General features: G+C 43.5%; 1 protein-coding gene across 1 annotated transcript in view; it reads left to right on the top strand.

The window, feature by feature from the left end:
* The window catches only part of ZW10 (zw10 kinetochore protein), a 63,936-nt gene that overhangs the window by 4,639 nt on the left and 36,087 nt on the right, over positions 1 to 23,210 (top strand). The window contains exons 2-5 of the mRNA XM_073603098.1: positions 3,621 to 3,755; positions 10,446 to 10,547; positions 21,350 to 21,427; positions 22,515 to 22,674. Coding sequence (XP_073459199.1) covers positions 3,621 to 3,755; positions 10,446 to 10,547; positions 21,350 to 21,427; positions 22,515 to 22,674 — 475 coding nt within the window. The remainder of the gene's footprint in view (positions 1 to 3,620; positions 3,756 to 10,445; positions 10,548 to 21,349; positions 21,428 to 22,514; positions 22,675 to 23,210) is intronic.

Here is a 23,210-nt window from a genome sequence, read left to right as displayed (position 1 = left end):
TTTGTGTGTGTGGTCTCATTATACTGTGTATAAGGCAGTGAGTATATAAGGGGACTTTCAGACCTGATTCTTTTTACTCCACTGTGGTATAGTTTTTGTCTGGGTGAGATTATTGCTCAGTCATGAGAGAGTGCAAGTCAAAGAAGTCACTTGAAGAGCAGTGGATGGTGACGTTGGAGGAGAAGTCGCTTGGAGAGCAGTGGATGGTGACATTGGAGGAGAAGTCACTTGGAGAGCAGTGGATGGTGACGTTGGAGGAGAAGTCACTTGGAGAGCAGTGGATGGTGACGTTGGAGGAGAAGTCACTTGGAGAGCAGCGGATGGTGACGTTGGAGGAGAAGTCACTTGGAGAGCAGCGGATGGTGACGTTGGAGGAGAAGTCACTTGGAGAGCAGTGGATGGTGACGTTGGAGGAGAAGTCACTTGGAGAGCAGTGGATGGTGACGTTGGAGGAGAAGTCACTTGGAGAGCAGTGGATGGTGACGTTGGAGGAGAAGTCACTTGGAGAGCAGTGGATGGTGACGTTGGAGGAGAAGTCACTTGGAGAGCAGTGGATGGTGACGTTGGAGGAGAAGTCACTTGGAGAGCAGTGGATGGTGACGTTGGAGGAGAAGTCACTTGGAGAGCAGTGGATGGTGACGTTGGAGGAGAAGTCACTTGGAGAGCAGCGGATGGTGACGTTGGAGGAGAAGTCACTTGGAGAGCAGCGGATGGTGACGTTGGAGGATAAGTCGCTTGGAGAGCAGTGGATTGTTAAGATGCTTTTGTCTGTGGCAGAAGAAACGACCTGGCCCACCATTTGAGAGCACAAAGGTGTTTCTCCTTTCTGGGGGAGCACCGTAGTCATGTCCTTTTTTTGCAGAAGCAGTTGAGGTACTCCAACGAGATGAGAGATGGACCAAGTGTTCCTCTGGCTTCTTATGGAGTTGTGCCAAGCTAAAGCGAGTACATTATAAAGTTTTGCAAGTCTGTTTCATTTATTGAGAGATGTCTTGTTTTTGGCTATTAAGAGAATAGCCATCCAGTTTTACTTTCCCTCTAATTTAGTGTGCCTTTTACTCACACCCTCTAAGAACCTTGGGTTTAACATCGAGAACAAGTGACTCTGTCACAGGGAGAAAAGCAGATGTGCTATGGAAAGCAGTGAGCATTTTGGTTATGTAGCCATGTTTGAAGAGACTATATAGTGCCCTTTATTATGAGTTCTGGTGTAGCAGCTTGCCAGTAGCAGTAATTTGCTGTAGTTGAGCAGTGGCTGCCTTCCATGCAGGTTCATTGTAGGTGACCTGAAACATCAGAAACTTGTGTGACACTGCTACTGAACAAATGATGTAATAGATCTTCAGAAAGTTTTGCTTTCATGGGAAAAACTAAGTGCTATGCTATTCTAGAATGATAGACTACAAGTGGTCAATAGGCTGCTGAACCATATGTTCATTTCCTAGCCTTCCCCCTGAGTAACTAGCTTGCTGTGTTACTTCTGTTGCATATTTTCTGTACTCGGTGTGTTACTATATTTGTCATTTCACTTGTAAACTTGTCACCAAGAAAACTATTTTTGGGCCTCAGTGCCCTTGGTACAGCATTTATTACTTGATCTTTCTGCTGAGAATTTTCATATAAAACAAAACAACAACAAAAAAAAAATAATAATAATAAAAAAAATTTATATATATATATATATATATATATATATATATATATATATATATATATATATATATATATATATATATATATATATATATATATATATATATATATATACTCCATTTATGTCTGTTGCCCCATTATTTATTCACTCCCCAGCAGGTTATTCTGCCTCCAGTTTTTATAGTCTGTTCTGGTTTGGGCACTCAGGTTCTGATGTGTTCTCCCTATGGAGAAATGGTTCTTAGTTGCCCTTCCTTCTCTGACTGGTCTTCAGAAGTAGAGAGGTGACATGCTTACATCACACTTCCCTCTGTAGGTGGGTGAGATTTGCACAGCACCTGGTCATGACTTGCCCACAGCTACTCATTGGCCTAGATGTTGGTGGACTCCTATTGATTCATATGAAATGTAGTTCCTTGTAAACAAGTCAGATGTCACATGCGGCCCTTCTTGAGATCCTCCCCTGTTGCTTGAGTGCAGTACATTTTACTGATGGTGCAATGACCGCACAATAAAACAAAATCCTTCATTAATTGAAAAGTAAGCTTTTCACTTTTCATGCCGACGCCAGGAACATGAAAACTGGTGAAGCACTGGCCCAAGTGAGGACAACCCTAGATCCCTGGACAGGTAAGTGTCCTTTATTAAAAAGTCAGCATCTACAGTGTTTGCAGCTGCTGACTTTTTTTATTTTTTTCTCTTTAGGGTGAAGTGTGTGTGTTTTTTTTTTTTTTTTTTTTTTTTTTTTTTTTTTTTTCTTTCATACTAGAATAGCGTTTTTAGTGTCCATAGGCAAAGATCGCTAGGAGTGGTTAGTGGTCAGAATCTCAGCTTTCAGCTTTATCAAATTTTTTAAATGCGGCCAATGTAAATAACTCAATTGGTCTTGATTTCAGCTTGCTGTAGTCCCCTGCACTGCAGTAATTGAACTGGACGTGGCTGGGACCACCCTAAGAGCCTATCAGGTCCTGCTGTACATGTGCTGCCAGGGGGGGCTGCAGAATGAGAGATGTTCTTGTCTGTTCTGCTGCTCCTTTGTATTGGTAGGTTGGCCCTGTCTCTGACCATGTTGTGCTGCAGGACAAGGTCCAGGATCTGGCTGTGCTGTCAGGAGCACATGAGTGGCTGCTTTTCCTTTGGTGAATATTCGTTCCCATATACAGTATATATCAAGTGTATTTAGTTGATAACCTGGAGTTCATAATCCAGCAGTACTCAGGCGTCAGTTTTTTCATTTACCTGAGGAATTGATCTTTTGATACTTTTATACATAGATGCAATTTTAAATAAAGAATTACAAATAAAAATTAATTGAAATGCAACTTTTAAGAGAAAGCCATAGCTAGGTCAAATCAGAACGAGGTAAGTCTGCTCCTTTTAAGGGGAACTAGAAGGATAGGCAAACTTTGTTTTAAAATGGGAAGTAAACTTCTCTCACTAACTTTTACCTATAGGTAACCCTGTAATAGGGCTTGGCTATAGGTAGTGTAAATATCTCCTAAAACGGGCACCGTTTAGGAGATATTTAGTGTACATGCAGCCAATTACATCACTGGCGCATGCGCTCTGAAGGAACGCCACCCGTGCCATTCCTTCAGAGCCCTGTGCCATAACTTGCAATTCCCACACGCATGTGCGGGAGTGACGTCATCGCGGCTCTGGTATACTAGCACATTGATATCACCTTGCAGGGTAAGAAAAAAAAAAAAAAAGTCCAGAGGTTTACAACCACTTTAAAGTAAATGTATCCTTTTAAAAAAGCTATAAAGACCTGTATGTTGTAGATGATGAACAGGAATATAGCGATCCACTGTTTTCCCAGCGCAGAAAAGTTGAAACGTGACCATTTATAAATGGCTGTCTGTAGTATCTTCATGTATTGGGGCTTTATGTGTAGTGAATACTGGGGGTTTCTCGTCTAAATGTTTGGCTTGGCTGTGAACATGTTTATATTGATATTTCTGCAGGGTGAAGTATGTGACATGATAAATAAGAAATATGACGAGTTCCTTCCCAGCATGCAAAGCGCTGAAGATCTGGTGACACAAGTAAACAACCTGAACAAAGATGTAGACCTTCTGAAGCTGCGGATAGAGAATGAGGTGAGTACAACCATAGCAGCTCTGGGGTACAGAGAGAAACGCCCGCAAATATCTTTGTGTTCTGCTTTTCAAAATCGATGTTCAGATGCAGATATATTTCCTGTAAAATCTAAATTTTTTTTTTTTTGTGGTAAGAAAAAGTACTGTAAATATTCAGAAGAATAGGAAAAATATTTAATATATAACGTTTTATCTTAGATTGTAAGCCCTCTGATTCCTCTTGTATTGTAATTGTACTGTCTGCCCATCATTTTGTAAAGCGTTATGCAAACTGCTGGTGCTATATAAATCCTGTATAATATGAATAATACTGATACCATGGCATATGCTTCAGGAGAATGGAGTAGTCCAGTCTGTGAACGCACACAGTCCGACTTCTGTCTGCCTGCTTGGCCTTAATTCCTTTCTAAATGTGTAAATAAACTTCTTCCGAATGTATACTACTCAGAAATACAAAAACAACTATTGCCTACTACTTTGCCTCTTCATGGCATAGGGAAGGAAAAGCCCAGCTGTTTGTTACAGGAAGGGTGGGGGAGTCCGACACAAAATCTGACACCATCAGCAGCATTCTTATTTTTTTTTTTTTTTTTTTTAATCAGAATAAATAGTTTATTGAAGAACATTTACAGCCATACATGTCATGAAAGGAGTAACGTACGGTAAGTTTATATAGGCTTATCCTTTATAAAACATCAAAGCACAGAGTTAACGACTTTACCAGGCATGTTCATAGATCCGTTTAGATAAGTCAAACTACATAGTTTCATCAGAAGCCAATTAGATTATCGTGCTATGCGAGGTAGCTATTTCACTATGTATATAAGTGGAAGTAAAACAAAAAAACAGAAATGGGGGGGGGCATAAACGTCTGCTGGAGTATTAATTACCATGGCCTGATTGCCTTCATCACTAATGGAATATATTTGGTTAGCTAGGTACCACAAAGCTGTCTTTTTGTCAATAAATCACAATTGTAATAGTCTTTCTTTCACCAGTTGGTGGGGAGCTATGCTGGGAGTAACTATCCATGGTTGCCATATTGAAAATCATTTTTTACTAACATTCCTATGTTGGTAGGTGAGTTTTTCACGTATTAAGGTCGCATTAACTGCATCCACCCCCTGTCTCCCGCTTGGCATGCGGAGATATCCAATATCAGCTTATGGGCTACATAAAGCAGCCGCAGGACTGCCAGGTGACCATTTAGTGAGAATGAGGGTATCTCCAAGGCACCCAACAGTCAAACAACTGGATCATTCACCAATGAAAAATGGAAAATTTGGGAGATGGTAGAAAGAACATAATGCCAATAACGAAAGAGATTCAGGCATTTTCACATCATGGGTAAAAGATTCCTGTTGGTTCTATTGCATTTGGGACATAGTGGTGAATCTGTTTCCAAATTTATGGAGCTGAACTGGTGTTCTGTATGCTCTATGTAATAGAAATAGATGAGAAAGCTTGTGAGATGCCAAAACTGATACTAAAGGGGCAGAGGTTATACCTAGTTCCCAAGCTTCCCCATCTATATGTCCCAGGTCTTTTTCGCTGTAATAGCTTTGAGTATAACCTCGAGATCATCCCCTTCTTGTTCTCTGTTAAGAAGACATCAGACAGCAAAGGGTGGATCATAGGAGTAAGCAGGGAGGATCTAGGCTTTGAATAGCGTGTCTGAGTTGCAAGTATTTGTAAAACTGACCTCTAGGAAGATTAAACTCCTGTCTGCATCTCCGTGAAGGACTTGAGTATAGTGCCAATATATAATTGAGATACGTATAGAATGTCTGCCCTCTACCAAAGGTGGAAATCTTAAAGTTTTTAAACAGTTCTTTGTAATACAGATTGTTTGGGAACAATCTACATAAGTTTTGCGCGGTGGATCTGGTGGGTATGAATCCCGACTGATCTCTATGTATTCGTTTCTGAATAAAGTTAGCCAGCCTGTTAGCTAGTACCCTGGCCTGAAGTTTAATATCAGAAGTGAGTAAGGATATAGGTCTATAGGAATCTGGTGACAGGGCATCTTTTCCTGGTTTCAAAAGTACCACGATGATCACCTTATTTATAGAGGGGAGCCTCCCAGCAACCATCGCATTATTAAATAGTTTGAGAAGGGTCGGTTTCAATGATGTGGTATAACGTTTGTAAACTTTGGACGGTAATCCATCAGCACCTGGCAACCCGCCTGTAATGCGTTTGAGCTAGTGCCATAAGGAGCTCGTCCTCAGTCAGTGGGGAATTAAGTTGGTTGGTTTTGTCTACAGACAGACTAGGTATAGGGTGTTAGTCTAGAAAAGCATGAATAGCAGTAGAAGTGGGGTTGCACTTTAGAGGTGTAAACAACTGTAAAAAAGTCCCTAAAAACTTTAAAAAAAGCCTGGGGTAGAGTGATGAATTGTACCCTGTGTATCTGTCACAGCAATGATATGGGAAGAGGGCTGGTTTGTTTTGGCTAGTAGTGCTAACCTGTGCCTCATGTTTTCCCCTTCTTCAAAGTGTTTCTGCTGGAGGAAGAAATGTTTGTTCTCAGCTAGTTGCAGAGATAGCTGTCGGAGCATTGATTGAGACAACAACCATGCTCTCTTGGAGTCATCAGAGGGATTAGCAACATATGTCGCCTCTGTTCTCTGTGCCTCTGATATGATAAATATCTCTCATTCTTTGGTCTTAGATTTTACATGTGTAATTAATCTAATAAATTGGCCGTGTAAGAAGGCCCTGGCCACATCCCATACAATGGCCATGTCTGCAGTACCATCATTTTGAAAAAGGAGTTTAGTAGTTCTGGTATTGGATCGGGGTCTGGGAGGAGAAACAACCAGAACAATTTCCAGATTCAATTTCCAGCCCGTGTGTCTCCTCGAGACTCCGACCCGAATTTCCACTGAGAATGGAGAGTGATCTGTGATGTCTAGCAGAATAATGTGAGAATACAATTAGCTGTATCATAAGGTCATTTCCCAGCCCCAGATCTATTAGTGACAGCCCCCCAATAGAGGCAGACTGGCAGGAATATTCCCAGGTGTCAGGATTGCGCATTCTCCACACATCAGTAAGGCCAATCTCTGAGAAAAGACGTGAAAATGTTGTAGGGCCTCTGCTGTGTGCAGTGCCCAGGTTAACATGCACTGAATGTTTGTCTTTCTCGTGCTCCATATAATTGTTAAAGTCTCCCAATACTAGGACAGGTCGTTCAGGATAGTGAGCCATAAAATTTGCAAGTAGTCTAAGGAGATGAGCTGAAAACGATGGAGGAATGTACATCCTTGAGAGTACACATCTCTAATTCAACCTCTGTATGGGAAAATTGGATACCTTGTCTAATCAAATACTCACTTCCCTCGAGTACACTGAATACGTAGCATGAAATTGGTGGTATAACTGCCTTTGTGCAAATTGAGGAGTAGTGCTCGGGGAAAGTTGAGTCTACTGCAAGCAGATCACGTCTGCATTCAGACGTTTAATTGTGCGTAATACTGCCAATTGCTTAACTGGACTGTTCAAGCCCCTAATATTCCAGGACGTAACTCTGGTTATTCTAGCCATACATGCAGTAGTAGAGTAATTTGGCAGAATAATGGAGGCAGTGACCACATGCCTCAGATCCATACTGGTAATATTGGGGAAGACCAGATTCCGGAGACAGACCGTCCGGGAAGATATTCCATCGGAAGCGTACCAGAAATTTAAAAGTATATGAGCATAAGGAGGATGGCCACGGTAGGTAGAAAGATAAGGAGTGCAGGGCCTACAGGGCCCTGAAACCAAGGAAAAAAAGGGGGGAAAAAAAAGAGTTAACTGGAAATCCACACAGGACCATATAGGTAGTGGAAGCGCACTAAAGTGTCTCAGCAACAAGAACAGCAGCCGTTTGTTCCCCAACAAGTGTAGTAACCAAAAAACACTCCGCCTGACATTATATATCCGTGGGAAAGGTTATGTAATTGCAAGGGTCCTGTGACACACATGGAGGTTAAACCTTCACTTTAGGTTGGAGGGCGACTTCTATTCCGATCCTCGCGCAGGGAATGTTCATTTCTATCCAGCCATTGTGCAGCAATTGAGGATTTATCAAAGAATTGAACCGAGCCCATGGATTCCACCCACAGATGAGCAGGGTACAGCATAGCATATTTTAAGTCCAGATCCCTAAGGCGGCGTTTCACATCCGTGAATTTAGCTCTATGTTTCTGCAAATCTGCAGAGAAATCTGGGAAAAGGGAGACTTTGGTGTTGTCTATCCTCAGTACTTCAGGCCGAATTCTAGCATTATGAAGAATTGCATCCCTGTCCTTATAATTAAGGAGCTTAAATAAATAAAAATGGCCACAGGGGAGCTCCAGGTGGGGGTGGCCTAGCAGGGAAACTGTGCGCCCTTTCCACTGAGAAAACCCCTCTTCTCCAAACGTTGTAGTGAGCCATTTTTCAATTAAATCTACTTGGTTCTTGCCTTCTACTTTTTCTGTTAATCCTATGGCTCTTATGTTATTGCATCCTGTTTTCTAAATCTTTCAGGCGGGATGCATGTTGCACAGTAAGGGGAGAGTTGTATGTGAGGACCCTCTGCATGGGCGCCATGTCATCTTCTATGGAGCTCACTATCCCCTCTAGAACAGATGTTCTCTCCCTCAGCTTTTGTGCATCCTGTGGCAGAAACAAGATCTCTGATTTAACCCCCTTAATCTCGGTAGTGAGTGCAGCTATGGAGGTGTGTTACAGGAGGTGACTGCAGTGAAGATATCCCACAGCGTGGGCTCACACATGTTATCAGAAGTGGCGGAGTCGTGGGGCCCAATAAAGATATCCCCCCAGGGTGCTCAGTGCGTCCCAATCAAAGCCGGGGCCTTTAGCTTCCTCCAGGGCTACGGTGTCATCGGCTTCTGATGTGCTACCCGAGGAGTCCTCCGGAGCGTTGGTAGAGGCTAGGTGGTCCTTGGGCTGTGGTTTAGAGAACAGTTTCTACACTGCCTCTTTATAGCTGTCCTTTGCAGATCTTTTGGACAGGGCGCCATTTTGGGCCATGAGGTCTGAAGTCTGGGCAGCGCTCAGCTTCTTGTTCGTGGCCATCTGGGTCAAAGAGACCAGGTAAGGGTAAAGCCAGGGTTTGCTGAACCTCCACGGCCGTTGATGGGATAAACGGAGCAGTATAGTTGATATCCTCAGGATAAAAGAACTGATTCCTGGCGGCGCGAGCTGAAAGTGCGTCCGGCTACATCCGCTGCCTGGCCACGTTCTAGCATTCTTAGTTTAGTGATGGGGGAGCGGTGGGATACTGAGATGAGGATTTAGTTGCAATTAAAAAACTGTTAGAAGTTAACGTTTTGTTAGAAAAGACAATCAATTTTTTCCAGAAAAACGTTCCCCTGTCTCCTGGTAGTTTGTAAGTTTCAATATATGCTGTGTGGCACATGTGCAGTATACAGTGCCAGCTTCTGTAAACTGCGAAGAATGGAGCCTGGTGCTGGGGCCAGGTCTCAAAAATCCTGACATTCCGCTTTACAAGTGCAGGAGTTACATCATCAGTGGTCACCGAAGGAGAAGAGTGACTGGACCTGGAAGCAGCAGTGAAGAATGTGGCAGCACCAGGGAATGGAGAAGTGACTGGAGCTTTGGCATGCCATTGCTGGGGAAGGGTGCTGTAAGTGGTATGTGTGCCACGATGTGCACATATGCTGTACTTTATGGTAAGAGCTCACTCATCACACTATGGGGTGCAATGTCTGGTGCAGTTCTGCATAGAAACCAATCGGCTTCCAGGTGTGTGTGTGTGTGTGTGTTCAGTTAAGCTTCAATTTAAAAAATCTGAAGTTAGACGCTGATTGGCTACTATGCACAGCTGCACCAGATTTAGCGCTCTGCCATTTTAGTAAATCAACAGTTTTATTTGGCCATACAGCACCAAACACATTAGATAGTGTACTGGTTTATATCCCATTACCTACAGGCGGCAGGAAATGGAATATAAAAATAGAGATTTAACATAGAAGGAAAGGGTATATAAATCAATAAAATTGCAAAGCTCTGTCTCCTCTGTAAATGTGCATCTGTTGTGCATAAATACTCCCCCACCAACAACGCCTAGAGCAGTGGACAGGCGACTTCGCTGTTCCATGGAATTTAGGCCTGTTGTTGGCCCTCCACATTACACAGAAAAGCCAAAGCTTGATGGTCATCTGATTTGTGTTTTTTCTTTTTTTGGGGTCCAGACTTCCTCAGCTATAACAACTTAGTGGCCATACTCGGGTCCTGTTTTTTTTTTTTTTTTCTGTTAATTCTACATATTTTTCCACAAAATAATATTTTTGAAATGACATCAGGGTTGTGTGGTCATTTTAAATGAATGTTTAGCAGAGTAGCCGTCAGTATGATCTGGCATATGGGACTTGCTGAGAAGGTTTGTAACTGATTCAGGCTCTCTGTGCTCCTCTTTATTCCTCAGTATTCTAAGCCTTTCATTTAAACACTTTATAAAGCCCATGCTTTTGTCATTCTTGTATCTTGTAAAAAGTTCATGGTCATGTTTTATTGATGCTGATGTCTCTAACAACCAAGAATTTAATCAATATTTACCAAACATGAATTTTCTGATTTATTTTATGCATATGTTGTCTATTGTGGTCAGTAATTTGCATATTGACATCTGTGTGGTTGAATTGTATTTATTTAACGTGTATCTCCTTTATTTAGGTGCAAAATGACCTTAAAGTGGCCATCAGTGAGTTCACAGAGTTGAAGCAACAGCTGGAAAAAAACACAATTATCCTCGCAGTTCTGCAACAGCTTCAAGAGGTATCACTGCACAGAATCAATGTAATTCATAGGAAGTCTGAATTTATTTTTAGCAGAGAGAAGACTCTTTCTCTCCTTTTTATCAGGTTCCTGTAACAGTGTGAATATATTAATGCCTGTCGTGTAAAACTCTCTGATCATTACAGCATCTTGAAAGACTGGGTGTTTCATTTTAACACACCTATCATTATTAAACTTCACCCCTGTCTGCTTCCCAGTAGGAAAGAGGAAGCTGAACACAGCTTGGTGCACAAATACAAGTGCATGTGCGTAGGCAATACAAGAGAAAACTTGAAAAAACACCATGCAGAATAGATATATATGGAAATCCTGGGTTTCTGTGTATTCACTATTTAAAGTGGCTCTAAAGGCAGATATTTTTATCTTCATGCATTCCATGCATGAAGATAAAAAACCTTCTGTGTGCCGCAGCCCTCCCCTAATACTTACTTACCTGAGCCCAATCTTGATCCAGTGATGTTGCATGAGAGCCTCGACTGTCTGGGACTTTCCCTCCTCATTGGCTGAGACAGCAGCGGGCGCCATCAAAGTCAGTGAGCCAATGAGGAGAGAGGGAGCGGGGTCGAGCCGCAGCTCCTTGTCTAAATGAACACACAGAGCAAGCAGCTTGCTGTGGGGACGCTCGGCAGGAGGGAGGGGCCAGGAGCATCAGGGAGGACTCGAGAAAATAATCTGGGCCGTTCTGTGGAAAACCCCTTCACTGAGCAGGTAAGTATAACCTGTTTTTGTTTTTAAACAAAAAAAAAAAGTCTTTTAATATCACTTTAATTGTCCTAATAGTGTAGCCTTAACTTGGATAGCTGTATGTCCTGTCCAATAAGCTGTATTAATTTCCTCTCGGAGCAGAAGAGTTTTCTCAGTGCAGGCTTGTATTTAACGGGAGCATCTTACAGAATAGGAATATATCTACATAATGAAAAAAAAAAGATCCTCGACGTTGCATGTCAAGAACAGAAGGTTTATTGTAAATCAAGCCACAAGCTTCATGTGACATCCACAGATGTTTGTTGCTTGATTTATGTTGAACCTTCTGTTCTTTGTGACTTTGCAGACCATTTTTCTGTGTGTCTGCAGCCAGAAATTACCTTTTGCATAAAGACTTTTTGCACTTTAATTGTCAGTGTGCTGCCCATTGTTTACTATAAGAAAAAAACACACACAAACGCATAGACCAGAACTACAAACTACAAAAAAACATCATATTCTTCCTAGCTCTTCCCTTTGCTGCTTTACTACTCCATGTGTAAATGTTCCTTTCTTAGATCATATTTAGGGTGTAACATGTTAGCATTATTATATCTGTAGCCTTTACTTCCACTTTATACTCTTGTGGCCAAAATGAGTTTGAGCAGATTGATGACAGGCTTCATGTCCCTTTGTGGCTGTGTTACCAGAATAACATTTTTTCTTTCTCGAACATCACGGGACACAGAGCCACAGTAATTACTGATGGGTTATATAGGTATCACTGGTGATTGGACACTGGCACACCCTATCAGGAAGTTCAACCCCTATATAATCCCTCCCCCTTGCAGGGATACCTCAGTTTTTACGCCAGTGTCTTAGGTGATGGACGTGTAAAGATGTCCTGTGCTGAGCTCCAAAGGGAATATCCTAAGATCCTATACTGGGGCAAGCCAGGCGAACCGGATCCATTCAAAGTGTCTTTTCATGGCTGAATTGAATGGTACCCGGGCCTCGTGTCCGAAGAAACGAGGTTTTACCCGTAATGCTTCTCTTTTTAGAGAGCTGGACCCCGCAGATCAGAAAATGGCTTTAAACTTCCTAATTTCTGGCGAGGTGCTTTACGGTCCCAGAACTGTTGGATCCCCCTACTGATGGGGGCCCCAGTCTCTGACGGTTTTTTCAAACGGAGCCCACCGTAAGAGGTGAAGATTGGGTCTGTGTAAACAGCACCCTGCGGCTGGATAAGGTAAGAGGAGATTCCACAGAATTTTTGAGTTCTAGTGGCTTTTCTCCTTTAAGGTAAATGCATGCTATGCCTATTGTGACCACTGGGGGCTGCCAAGAGCACAAACCTGCACATGCTGACTCTGTCTCAGGTGTTGTAATCGCTGATTATGTCCCAGCGTCTCAAGCAGGCTGCAAACAGGTAAGGTGGAAGGGGGGATTTCTCATGTTTGAATGTTCCCCCCCAGGCTAGAGAGGGGCCACAGGGGTCTAGAAAGTGGTTATACCACCCGGGCTCTGCGGCCTAATGGCCACCATCTCTGAAGATAGCCATTCAGGCAGATCTTGTTACCATCCTCCCTCCCCCCCCATCCCCAGCCTTTCTCCAGAAGCATGACAGGAGAGTTGGCAGTGCGGGAAGCACTCGTTTTTTTCAAAACTCGAGGGGGGGGGGCGGTAGAGGAGGGGGCGGGACGTCAGCACAGAGTGCTTAGACTCCCACTCAGGCCAGCTGCAGGCTATTAAAGGCACTCTGTACAGGTGCACTCAGCCTTCTGAGAGACACAGAGCTGACGGTCGCATGTAAGGTGGGACACAGGCATTATCCTAGGCAGCATTTACTGAAGTAACACCAGACTGAGCATTGGGTAGCAAGGCTTTTAGCCAGACTACATCGCTCAGCGGGCAGTGTTCATTTGTATACCTCACACCTTGTTGCTTTGCACTATGGGTAGAAGAGGTTCAAGCACCCCAGGAACCAGAGACACTAGGGGATCTCGTTCAGGTTCTGAGGGCCCCCTGTCGGCAGCATCCTCCCCCCTAAAGATGGGCCAGGGACGGCTAGCCGGGGAGAGCCATCGGGGTCAGGGGCTACACCTGCCTCTGGCACTTCAGCCCCTGTATATATTACACAAGAGGTTTTTTCCTCAACCATTAATGGTCTAGAGGAAAGATTAATGGCCGTGATTACGTCTTCACTCAGTGGAATAAAACGCACTAGGCTTTCCTCTGTTCCCCAAGACCCTCAGACAGAGGAGCTCTGGGATAAAGGAGATGAATCCCTTTCAGAGGATCGGGATGGGACGGATAATTCCTCTTCGGGGGAATCAGGTGGAGAGGGACCCTCTGCGACTTCCCAAGAGGAGAAAGTCTTAGTGCAGATCCTCACTGGATTGGTCCGCTCCACATTTAAGTTGCCCATACCTGAAACTGCTAAGGAATCCTCTTCTGCTTTGGGGTCACTGAAACCTTTCCAAGCAGCACATGCTTTTCCTGTTCATACTTTACTTGAAAAGCTCATTTATTCTGAGTGGGATCACCCAGACAAACGTTTTTTTCCTCCGAGAAAGTTTTCAACACTTTATCCGATGGAAGAAAAGTTTATTAAAATGTGGGGAATACCGGCTATTGATGCCGCCATTTCCTCCGTAAATAATAGCCTGACTTGTCCTGTAGACAATGCTCAGATGCTCAGGAATCCTGTAGATAAGAGGATGAAATCCCTATTGAAGGATGTTTTCTCCTTAGCAGGATCAGTGGCCCAACCTGCAGTAGCAGCGATTGGAGTCTGTCAATACTTAAGAGACCATGTTAAGCAGGTCATCAAAGTATTACCTGAACAGCAGGCCCAGGGGTTTGCTAACCTTCCAGCGGCCTTATGCTTTGTGGTTGACGCCATTAGAGATTCTATCGTGCAAACCTCCCGTCTTTCACTGGGGTTGGTGCATATACGTAGAATCCTATGGTTGAAAAATTGGTCAGCCGAAGCACCATGTAAGAAGCTACTGGCTGGGTTTCCATTTCGTGGTGCAAGGTTGTTTGGAGAGGACTTGGATAACTATATCAAGAGAATCTCTTGTGGGAAAAGCACTCTCTTACCTGTCAAGAAGAAGAGTAAGCGTCCCTCTTTCAAACGGACTCTTTCCCCAGCGCCGGGGGCTTCAGCCTCCAGGCAGTCTCGACGACCGCCTCCATCGGGGTCCAGAGACAAGAGTCAACCCCAGGGACAAAAGAAGTCCTGGGGAAAGAAGCCTACTAGGCAAAACACTAAGACCTCTGCATGAGGGGGCGCCCCCGCTCACTCGAGTGGGGGGAAGACTGCGACAGTTCTCAGAGCTCTGGCACGAGGACTTCCAGGACAGATGGGTAGTCTCCACGGTAACCTTAGGGTACAATCTGGAGTTTCAGGAATTCCCTTCTCCTCGGTTCCTCAGATCAAATGTTCCCAGAGACCCAGAGAAGAAGCAGTCGCTCCTTCTAGCGTTAGAGCGACTTTTGTCACAGGAGGTCATTATGATAGTTCCCGCAAAGGACCAGGGATTGGGCTTCTATTCCAACCTTTTTACGGTCCAAAAGCCAAATGGGGATGTCAGGCCCATTTTGGACTTAAGGGATCTGAACCGATTCCTAAGGATTCAATCCTTCCGCATGGAATCAATTCGAACAGTAGTTCCCACCCTGCAGGGAGGAGAATTTCTGGCATCAATAGACATCAGAGATGCATATCTGCATGTGCCCATTTTTCCTGCTCATCAGAAGTTTCTGCGCTTCGAGGTAGGAGGGCGCCATTTCCAGTTTGTGGCTCTGCCTTTCGGGATAGCCACTGCACCTCGAGTGTTCACAAAGATCTTGGCTCCTCCTCTGGCCAGATTAAGGGCTCAGGATATAGCTGTCATAGCATACCTAGACGACCTGATCTTCATAGACCGGTCGGTAGCCTCTTTGAATGGAAACTTGAGGACCACGGTCAGGTATCTAGAACACCTGGGTTGGATCCTCAACTTAGAAAAGTCTTTCCTAAAACCAGTAAGAAGACTGGAGTATTTAGGTCTGATTATAGATACAAGCCAGGAGAAAATATTTCTACCCCAGGCAAAGATCACTGCTTTGAGAGAGCTGATTCTGACAGTAAGGACCAAGAAGGGTCCCTCAGTCCGCCTTTGTATGAGGCTACTAGGGAAGATGGTGTCTTCATTCGAAGCAGTTCCCTATGCTCAGTTTCACTCAAGAATGCTGCAACACAGTATTCTGTCGACCTGGAACAAGAAGGTTCAGGCAGTAGACTTTCCGATGCACCTGTCGCATGCGGTGCATCAGAGCCTCAATTGGTGGCTCATACCCGAAAACCTGCAGAAGGGGAAATCCTTTCTACCGGTTACCTGGACGGTGGTAACAACAGATGCCAGTCTGTCAGGTTGGGGAGCAGTTCTGGAACAGGCTGCGGTCCAAGGGGTATGGTCCAAGACAGAGAGGACCTTACCCATCAACATTCTGGAGATCCGGGCGATACATCTAGCTCTAAAGGCCTGGACTATCAGGCTACAGGGTTGTCCGGTCAGGATCCAGTCCGACAATGCCACAGCAGTGGCTTATGTCAATCATCAGGGAGGCACCCGGAGCCGAGCTGCTCAAAAAGAGGTGAACCAGATCTTAGTCTGGGCAGAGATGCATGTGCCATGCATATCGGCAGTTTTCATCCCGGGAATAGAGAATTGGCAGACGGACTATCTAAGTCGCCAGCAGTTACTTCCAGGGGAATGGTCTCTGCATCCCGACGTCTTTTGGGCCATATGCCAAAGATGGGGGGTTCCAGATGTAGATCTCTTTGCATCCCGATTCAACAAAAAGATAGACAGATTTGTGGCAAGGACAAAAGATGCGGGACGGATGCGTTAGTGATTCCGTGGCATCGGTTCTCACTGATTTACGCATTCCCGCCTATTCTGCTACTACCACGACTCCTTCGCAGGATCAGGCAGGAAAGGAAGTCGGTACTTCTGGTGGCCCCCGCTTGGCCCAGAAGGACTTGGTATGCAGAAATAGTAAGGATGACGGTAGGTTCCCCGTGGACACTACCGGAACGCCCAGACCTGTTATCTCAAGGTCCAGTGTTCCATCCTGCCTTACAAATGCTAAATTTGACGGTTTGGCTATTGAGACCCATGTTCTGAAGAGTCGTGGGCTCTCAGGTCCTGTCATATCTACCTTGATTAATGCAAGGAAGCCAGCTTCCAGGATGATTTATCATAGAGTCTGGAAGGCTTATATAACCTGGTGTGAATCCAGAGGTTGGCATCCCAGGAAATATGTCATAGGTAGAATCCTTGATTTTCTACAGATGGGATTAGAGATGAAGCTGGCCTTGAGTACCATCAAGGGTCAGGTCTCTGCTTTATCAGTATTATTTCAGCGGCCACTTGCTTCGCATTCTTTGGTCCGAAACTTTATGCAGGGGGTGATGCGTCTTAATCCTCCGGTTAAAGCGCCCCTAAACCCCTGGGACTTGAATTTGGTCCTGGCTGTGTTACAGAAACGGCCTTTTGAACCAATAAGTCAGATTCCTTTGGTCTTGTTGACAAGGAAATTAATTTTTCTGGTGGCCATCTCTTCTGCTAGAAGAGTATCAGAATTAGCAGCTCTTTCCTGTAAGGAGCCTTATTTGATTATACACAAGGATAGAGTGGTACTACGCCCTCATCCTAGTTTTTTACCGAAGGTGGTTTCTGATTTTCATTTAAACCAAGACATTGTTCTACCTTCCTTTTTTCCAGATCCCTGTTCTCCGGAAGAGAGATCTCTACATTCGTTGGATGTAGTAAGAGCAGTTAAGGCCTATCTAGGGGCAACTACTCAGATCCGCAAGACGGATGTTTTGTTTGTGCTGCCAGAGGGTCCCAATAGAGGACAGGCAGCGTCAAAAGCTACCATTTCTAAATGGATTCGACAGTTGATCATTCAAGCTTACGGTTTGAAACAGAAGATTCCTCCGTTTCAGATCAGGGCACATTCCACAAGGGCTATTGGTGCTTCTTGGGCAGTGCATCACCGGGCCTCTATGGCTCAAATCTGCAAGGCCGCAACCTGGTCTTCAGTTCATACATTCACCAGATTCTATCAGGTGGATGTGAGAAGGCATGAGGATATCGCCTTTGGGCGTAGTGTGCTGCAGGCAGCGGTACAGGGTCCTCAGGTCTGATTGCACCCTACTTGGTCGTGGTTCCCCCCCCTCAGGTAGCATTGCTCTGGGACATCCCATCAGTAATTACTGTGGCTCTGTGTCCCGTGATGTTCGAGAAAGAAAATAGGATTTTTTAAAACAGCTTACCTGTAAAATCCTTTTCTTTAGAAGGACATCACGGGACACAGAGGTCCCGCCCCTCTTCTAATACACTATATTGCTTGGCTACAAAACTGAGGTATCCCTGCAAGGGGGAGGGATTATATAGGGGGTTGAACTTCCTGATAGGGTGTGCCAGTGTCCAATCACCAGTGATACCTATATAACCCATCAGTAATTACTGTGGCTCTGTGTCCCGTGATGTCCTTCGAAAGAAAAGGATTTTACAGGTAAGCTGTTTTAAAAAAATCCTATTTTTTAACCACTATGAAATTTGGTGTGCTGCCCTTTCCTTCTTTCAACAAATTGGACATGCTTGTGTCCCGAACCAGGGATCCTCTATTATGTGGGGTGGATGCCCTAGTGAATCCTTGGATCAGTTTTCCGTGATCTCTGCCTTTTTCTTCCAGTGCAGCTTCTCCTGCGTCCCTTGTGCAGATTAAAGGTGAAGGGCATTCTAGTGATTCTAATTGCACCAGCTTGACCAAGAAATACTTGGTATGCAGACATTGTATGTCTCTTTGTAGATGAGCCGTGGGCTCTTCCAGATTGACCAAACTTGCTTTTGCAAGGCCCCGTCTTCTATCTCTCAATTTACGCTTGCTGGCTCTTGAAGTCCAGGTCCTAAGGGATAGGGGAGTTTCTCATTCTGTAATCCCTACCTTTTCATTCTAGAGAGTCAACATCCAGGAAAGTGTGCCATCGTATATGGAAGGCTTATTGAAAATTGATCACACCTGATAGGCCATCAGTACATCTCATTTCTTGAGACCCTAATGCCGCGTACACACGACCAGTTTTGCCATTGGAATAAACTCTGAAGGTTTCTCTGATGGAACACTGATGGAATTCCATTCAAGCGGTCTTGCCTACACACGGTCAAACCAAAGTCCGACCGTCCCGAACGAGGTAATGTACAGCACATACGACAGGACTAGAAAAAGGAAGTTCAAAAGCCAGTAGCCAATAGCTTCCGTCTCTTGCTTGCTTCACAGCATGCGTCGTTTTTGGTCCGTCGGAACAGCATACAGACGAGCGGTTTTCCCGATAGGAATTGGTTCCGTCGGAAATATTTAGAACATGTTCTATTTCTAGGTCCGTCAGAATTTTCTAAAAGAAAAGTCTGATGAGGCACACACACGATCGGAATATACGATGAAAAGCTTCCATCTGACTTTTTCTTTCGGACATTCCACTCGTGTGTACGCGGTTTTAGAAGCCAGGCAAGTACAAATAACCAACAAATGACCCCTTTTTGGAAAGTAGACAGTCCAACGTATGTGTTTTTTTTTTTTTTTTTTTTCCCCACAATTCTTTGCAAAACAAAGATTTTATTCTTCTTCTTTCTTTTTTTTCTTCACAAAATTGTCATATTAACGGATTATTTCTCTCACACAGCATATGCATGCTACAAATTACACCTCAAAATACTTTCCGCTACTCCTCCTGAGTATGGCAAAACTACATGTGTGAGATTTTTACACAGCCTGGCCACATACATAGGCCCAACATACAAGGAGCTCCATCGGGCGTTGTAGGAGCATAAATTACACACATCATTTCTAGACTACCACTTACACTTTTGAAAGGCCTGGAACTCCAGGACAATGAAAACGCACAAAAAAATTACCCCATTTTGGAAAGTAAATACCCCAATGTATATTCTGTGAGGCATAAAGAGTCTTTTGAACATGTCATTTTTTTTCTAAAAGTTTTTGGAAAATGTGTCATTGGCCCTTTACCCTGATCTGTGACACGCCGGGTCTGGGAGACCTGACGGTCATGGACATTCCCGTGTGCACACCATTCTGGGTGGACTTCATAGTGCACCCTCCCAGAGTTATCCAACCGTGCTGTAGTCGTCATTCGGCTATGGCCTGGTCGGCAAGTGGTTAAACCTCTCGGAGAGATTCCCCTGTTGCTTCTTAACTCGTAAGGTTGTCTTTTTGGTGTGCATTAACTCGGCTCACAGAGTATCGGCGTTGGCTGCGCTTTTTTGTAAGGAATCCTTTCTGGCTCCTTAACACAAGATAAGGTGATTTTGAGGCCTTGGTTCTCTTTCTTATCCAAGGTGGTTTCTTTGTTCCACCTGAATCAGGAAATTGTTGTGTTATCCTTTTTGTCCTAATCCTAAGCAGGGACTTAAAGTAGAACTAGAGGTAAAAAATGTTTTATTTTAGATTTAGAAGGAAGAGTTGTAACCCCTCTCGGGGGCCCATGTCACCAGAACTAGTGTCCCAATAGGAAGATTACCCCTCTATTGCTTTTCTGGGGACAAAAATTTGGGATTTTACTTTCCCTTTCAATGATAATAGTAAACAGGACAAATAGAGAGGGAGAATCTCCATAACGGGTAAAAGACGTCAATAAAAATTGGCAGGCATTCTAATCCATCTCCACGCTATCCAAAACTAAAAAAAAAGTTTTGCTTTTAGTTATACGTTAACCCTTTGTATGTTATTTAGGCTGTTAATCTGAAGTCTATATGTTTCAGCAGTCTGATTTCCCATTTTGTTCTGCCTGAGGGTCCTCAAAAGGGTCAGGCTGCTTCTTGATCCACTATTTCGGGGTGGATTTGTCGGCTCATTTCTCAGGACTATGGGTATCAAGGGTAAGGAACCTCCTTTCCTAGTCAATGCTCATTCCACCAGGAGGGTCAGTGCTACCTGGTTTTCTCTTCACATTTTCTAAGTTCTAGCAGATAGATGTTTTTTGTCTCTGGGGATGCCAGATTGGGGGGATAGTTTTGCATGATTTTTGGCATGTTGGCCTTGTTGCTGCTGCCTCCCAATCATGTTCAGTGGTTTGGAACAATCCAAGTAGTCATGAATATGAATTTCTCTTATGTACGATTAAGAAAATAGGATTTTTGGTATAGCTGTAAAATCTTTTTCTTGGAGTACATCAGAGGACAAAGATCTCTTCTCTTGTGTTCCTCACTGCTTGCTACAAACTGAGGCAGCATAACCCAAGTAGTCCTGAATATGACCTCTTCCGTGCCCTACCTGTGATGTAGTACAAGTAAATATAAAATCCTAATTAATAATTCAAAACAGAGGCATTGAAATCGTGTCTCCTTTTTTTTTTTTTTTTTGTCCCTCATTGCTTTTTTTTGGCAGCTTGCTGGCCCTTTAATGCAATCTCACAGCAGGTTTTCCTGAGCTGTTAGATCCAGACCTTAGAGTCTTTGTTGTGATCTTTAAATCCTCCTCCTCTCTGTGCATTAGGTGAATTGTTTGTGCGCTCCCCAACCCCAAAGTTGCAGGAAACGCCTCTCCTTAAAGCGCCGACGGTGGGACTACACATGCCAATAGTACTTGCTGTTGTCCTTTAAAAGTGTGCATGTGTAGCGTTTCATTAATTTTCTGTTCATGTCTCCTCCCTCTGTCAATCAATAGCAGGTGAGCGACACAAACCCCATACATTTCTAGTCTTTCTGTGCACAGAGTGGCTGGATGAAACAGTGCAATCCTTAGGAGGGAGCGTGCATGCAGTGCTGGCTGTATATGCACAGCACTGGAAATGGGAGCCATCACAAAAATGTAAGTGCTATAAAAGACTATAAATGAAACAATCCTGTGCTAAATAGGGGGAGGTGCAAATATGAATTCTAAAAGAATCCTTAGATGTAAGTATGGCTCTGTAATGCTGGTTTGTGTGATTTGGGTTTAACACTTCAATGTCCATAATCTGGGTCAGAGTTGCACTTTGAAGCAGTTGTCATGTCTAATTTAATTTTCTTTTTTTGTTTCAGTTTAATATTGCTATTGAGAAGTACAACTTGAGATTGTCTGAGAGGAGCTACATTATTGCAGCTGGACATCTAGAAAAGGTATTGAGCTTTAAATTCTTGACTACACACCCATTCCAAGTAACCATTCAATCAGCCAGTGATCTGCTATTATTATCCTCATCTTCAAGCAGTAAAGTAGACAAGGGTGAATGGGGTTCATAGACAGATGTGGCTCTCTGATTACCTTGCTTCCAGGGCCATGTTGAAGACCTTGCTAGCCTTTCCATAGTATTTATAATTCAGTAGTTGACTAGTAAAACTAGTCTTTGAAAATTAATAACAAGTGCTGATTTAAAAAAAAAGTTATATAGCAGGCAGAGATGCTGTGTGTGAAAATACGGCATATCTCCTTTCAGAGAATAGTGATGGCTGCACTCCCAGAGCTCCTTAAAACTGTCAGATGTAAATTAAAGTGAGAATTCCATGAAATGGCATGCACCTTGTTGGACTTAAATTCCAGTATGCAAGCACATTTTACAAAGTGTCTGAATTCCTTCAGTTCAGCTTTAGCACTACACAAGATATGACGTTTACCTTAATGTGAAGCAAAGCAAGAAATGCAAGTGAAAACTGCTCCACAAGATCTAGTTCAAAATTCACATTCTAGATCATTCACCTTCACATGTCAGAGACAGAACACAAGTGCCGGTCTACACACCTATTAGATATTAATAAATACTTACATATGGTAGCTATTAGGTGTAGGTATACTACTGAGGCTCCATTCACACTTGTGCAACTTGTAATGCAACTTTGGATATCCAAGTTGCATGACAAGTTATTCCCCATGTTTTCCAAAGATAACCATTCAAATATTTGCGACTTAAAGTTGCAGCGACTTTAAAGTAGTTCATGCACTACTTTTGTCTGACTTTCATGCAACTTAACTTCAATGTTAACCCTCAAAGGTTGCATGAAAGTCATACCTGAATGTTATACAATAAAACAGTTGTCCATTATCACTGGTCTAAGCCAAAGTCGTATCCAAGTTGCACCCATCCAAAGTTGCACTCCAAAGTCTACACAACTTTGGAGTCTTACAAGTGTGAATGGAGCCTTAGTTGAGTATTTTGCTCCTTGGAATGGACCAGAGTCCTGTAATGATCAGTATTGGTGTTCTCTGTAGGCACAGAGTTGTCTGAAGATACTGAAGTCTCGGAAAGGCTTTGAGCTGCAGGTGTTGAAATCTCTGGGAATAGAGCTGACTGTACAGAAGCAGAATATGTTGTATCACCTTGGAGAGGAATGGCAGAAACTGGCAGTATGGAAACTTCCGCCGTCCAAAGGTAACAGTAGCCTGCATGCCGCTCATGGTTCATGGAGCGCAATACTTATAAATTTAGGTAGTGATGAGTGTAGTAAATGTAGTAGAGTGTAGCTAAATGAAGATTGGCTCTAGACTTTCCCAATTAAGTCAGCAACAGATGAAAGGACCCTGAAGATTTTTTTTTTTTTTTTTACAATGACCTATAAATAAGTAACTTTAAGCCTATCCAAACCTATGAACAAACATGTAATGCGTTGCAGTTTACCAGTCCATTCCTGCAGCTTATTAAAACATTTCTTTTTTTCACCTGTGTCCCCTATTTGTTGATTTGTTTTAGAAACTTGTAAAATGTACATACAGTAGACCTGAATTGAGAAGCATATTTACTCTGTCATTGCGGGCCTTTCCTCTTGAATAGGAAACTACTCTTGCTGTCACACTGGTATATTGATTTCAGTTTTCTGTATCACCAATAGGAGAAGTAAATTGTAGAAACGAGAAGCTCAGACTTTGCATTGCATTTAAACTTGCCTGCTTGTTTTCAGTGACTCCACT

The sequence above is a fragment of the Aquarana catesbeiana genome, linkage group LG10 (genome assembly GCF_042186555.1).
Source record: "Aquarana catesbeiana isolate 2022-GZ linkage group LG10, ASM4218655v1, whole genome shotgun sequence".
Taxonomy (NCBI): Eukaryota; Metazoa; Chordata; class Amphibia; order Anura; family Ranidae; genus Aquarana; species Aquarana catesbeiana.
The sequence above is the reverse complement of the archived record's forward strand: the minus strand, read 5'-3'. Positions and strand labels throughout refer to the sequence as shown.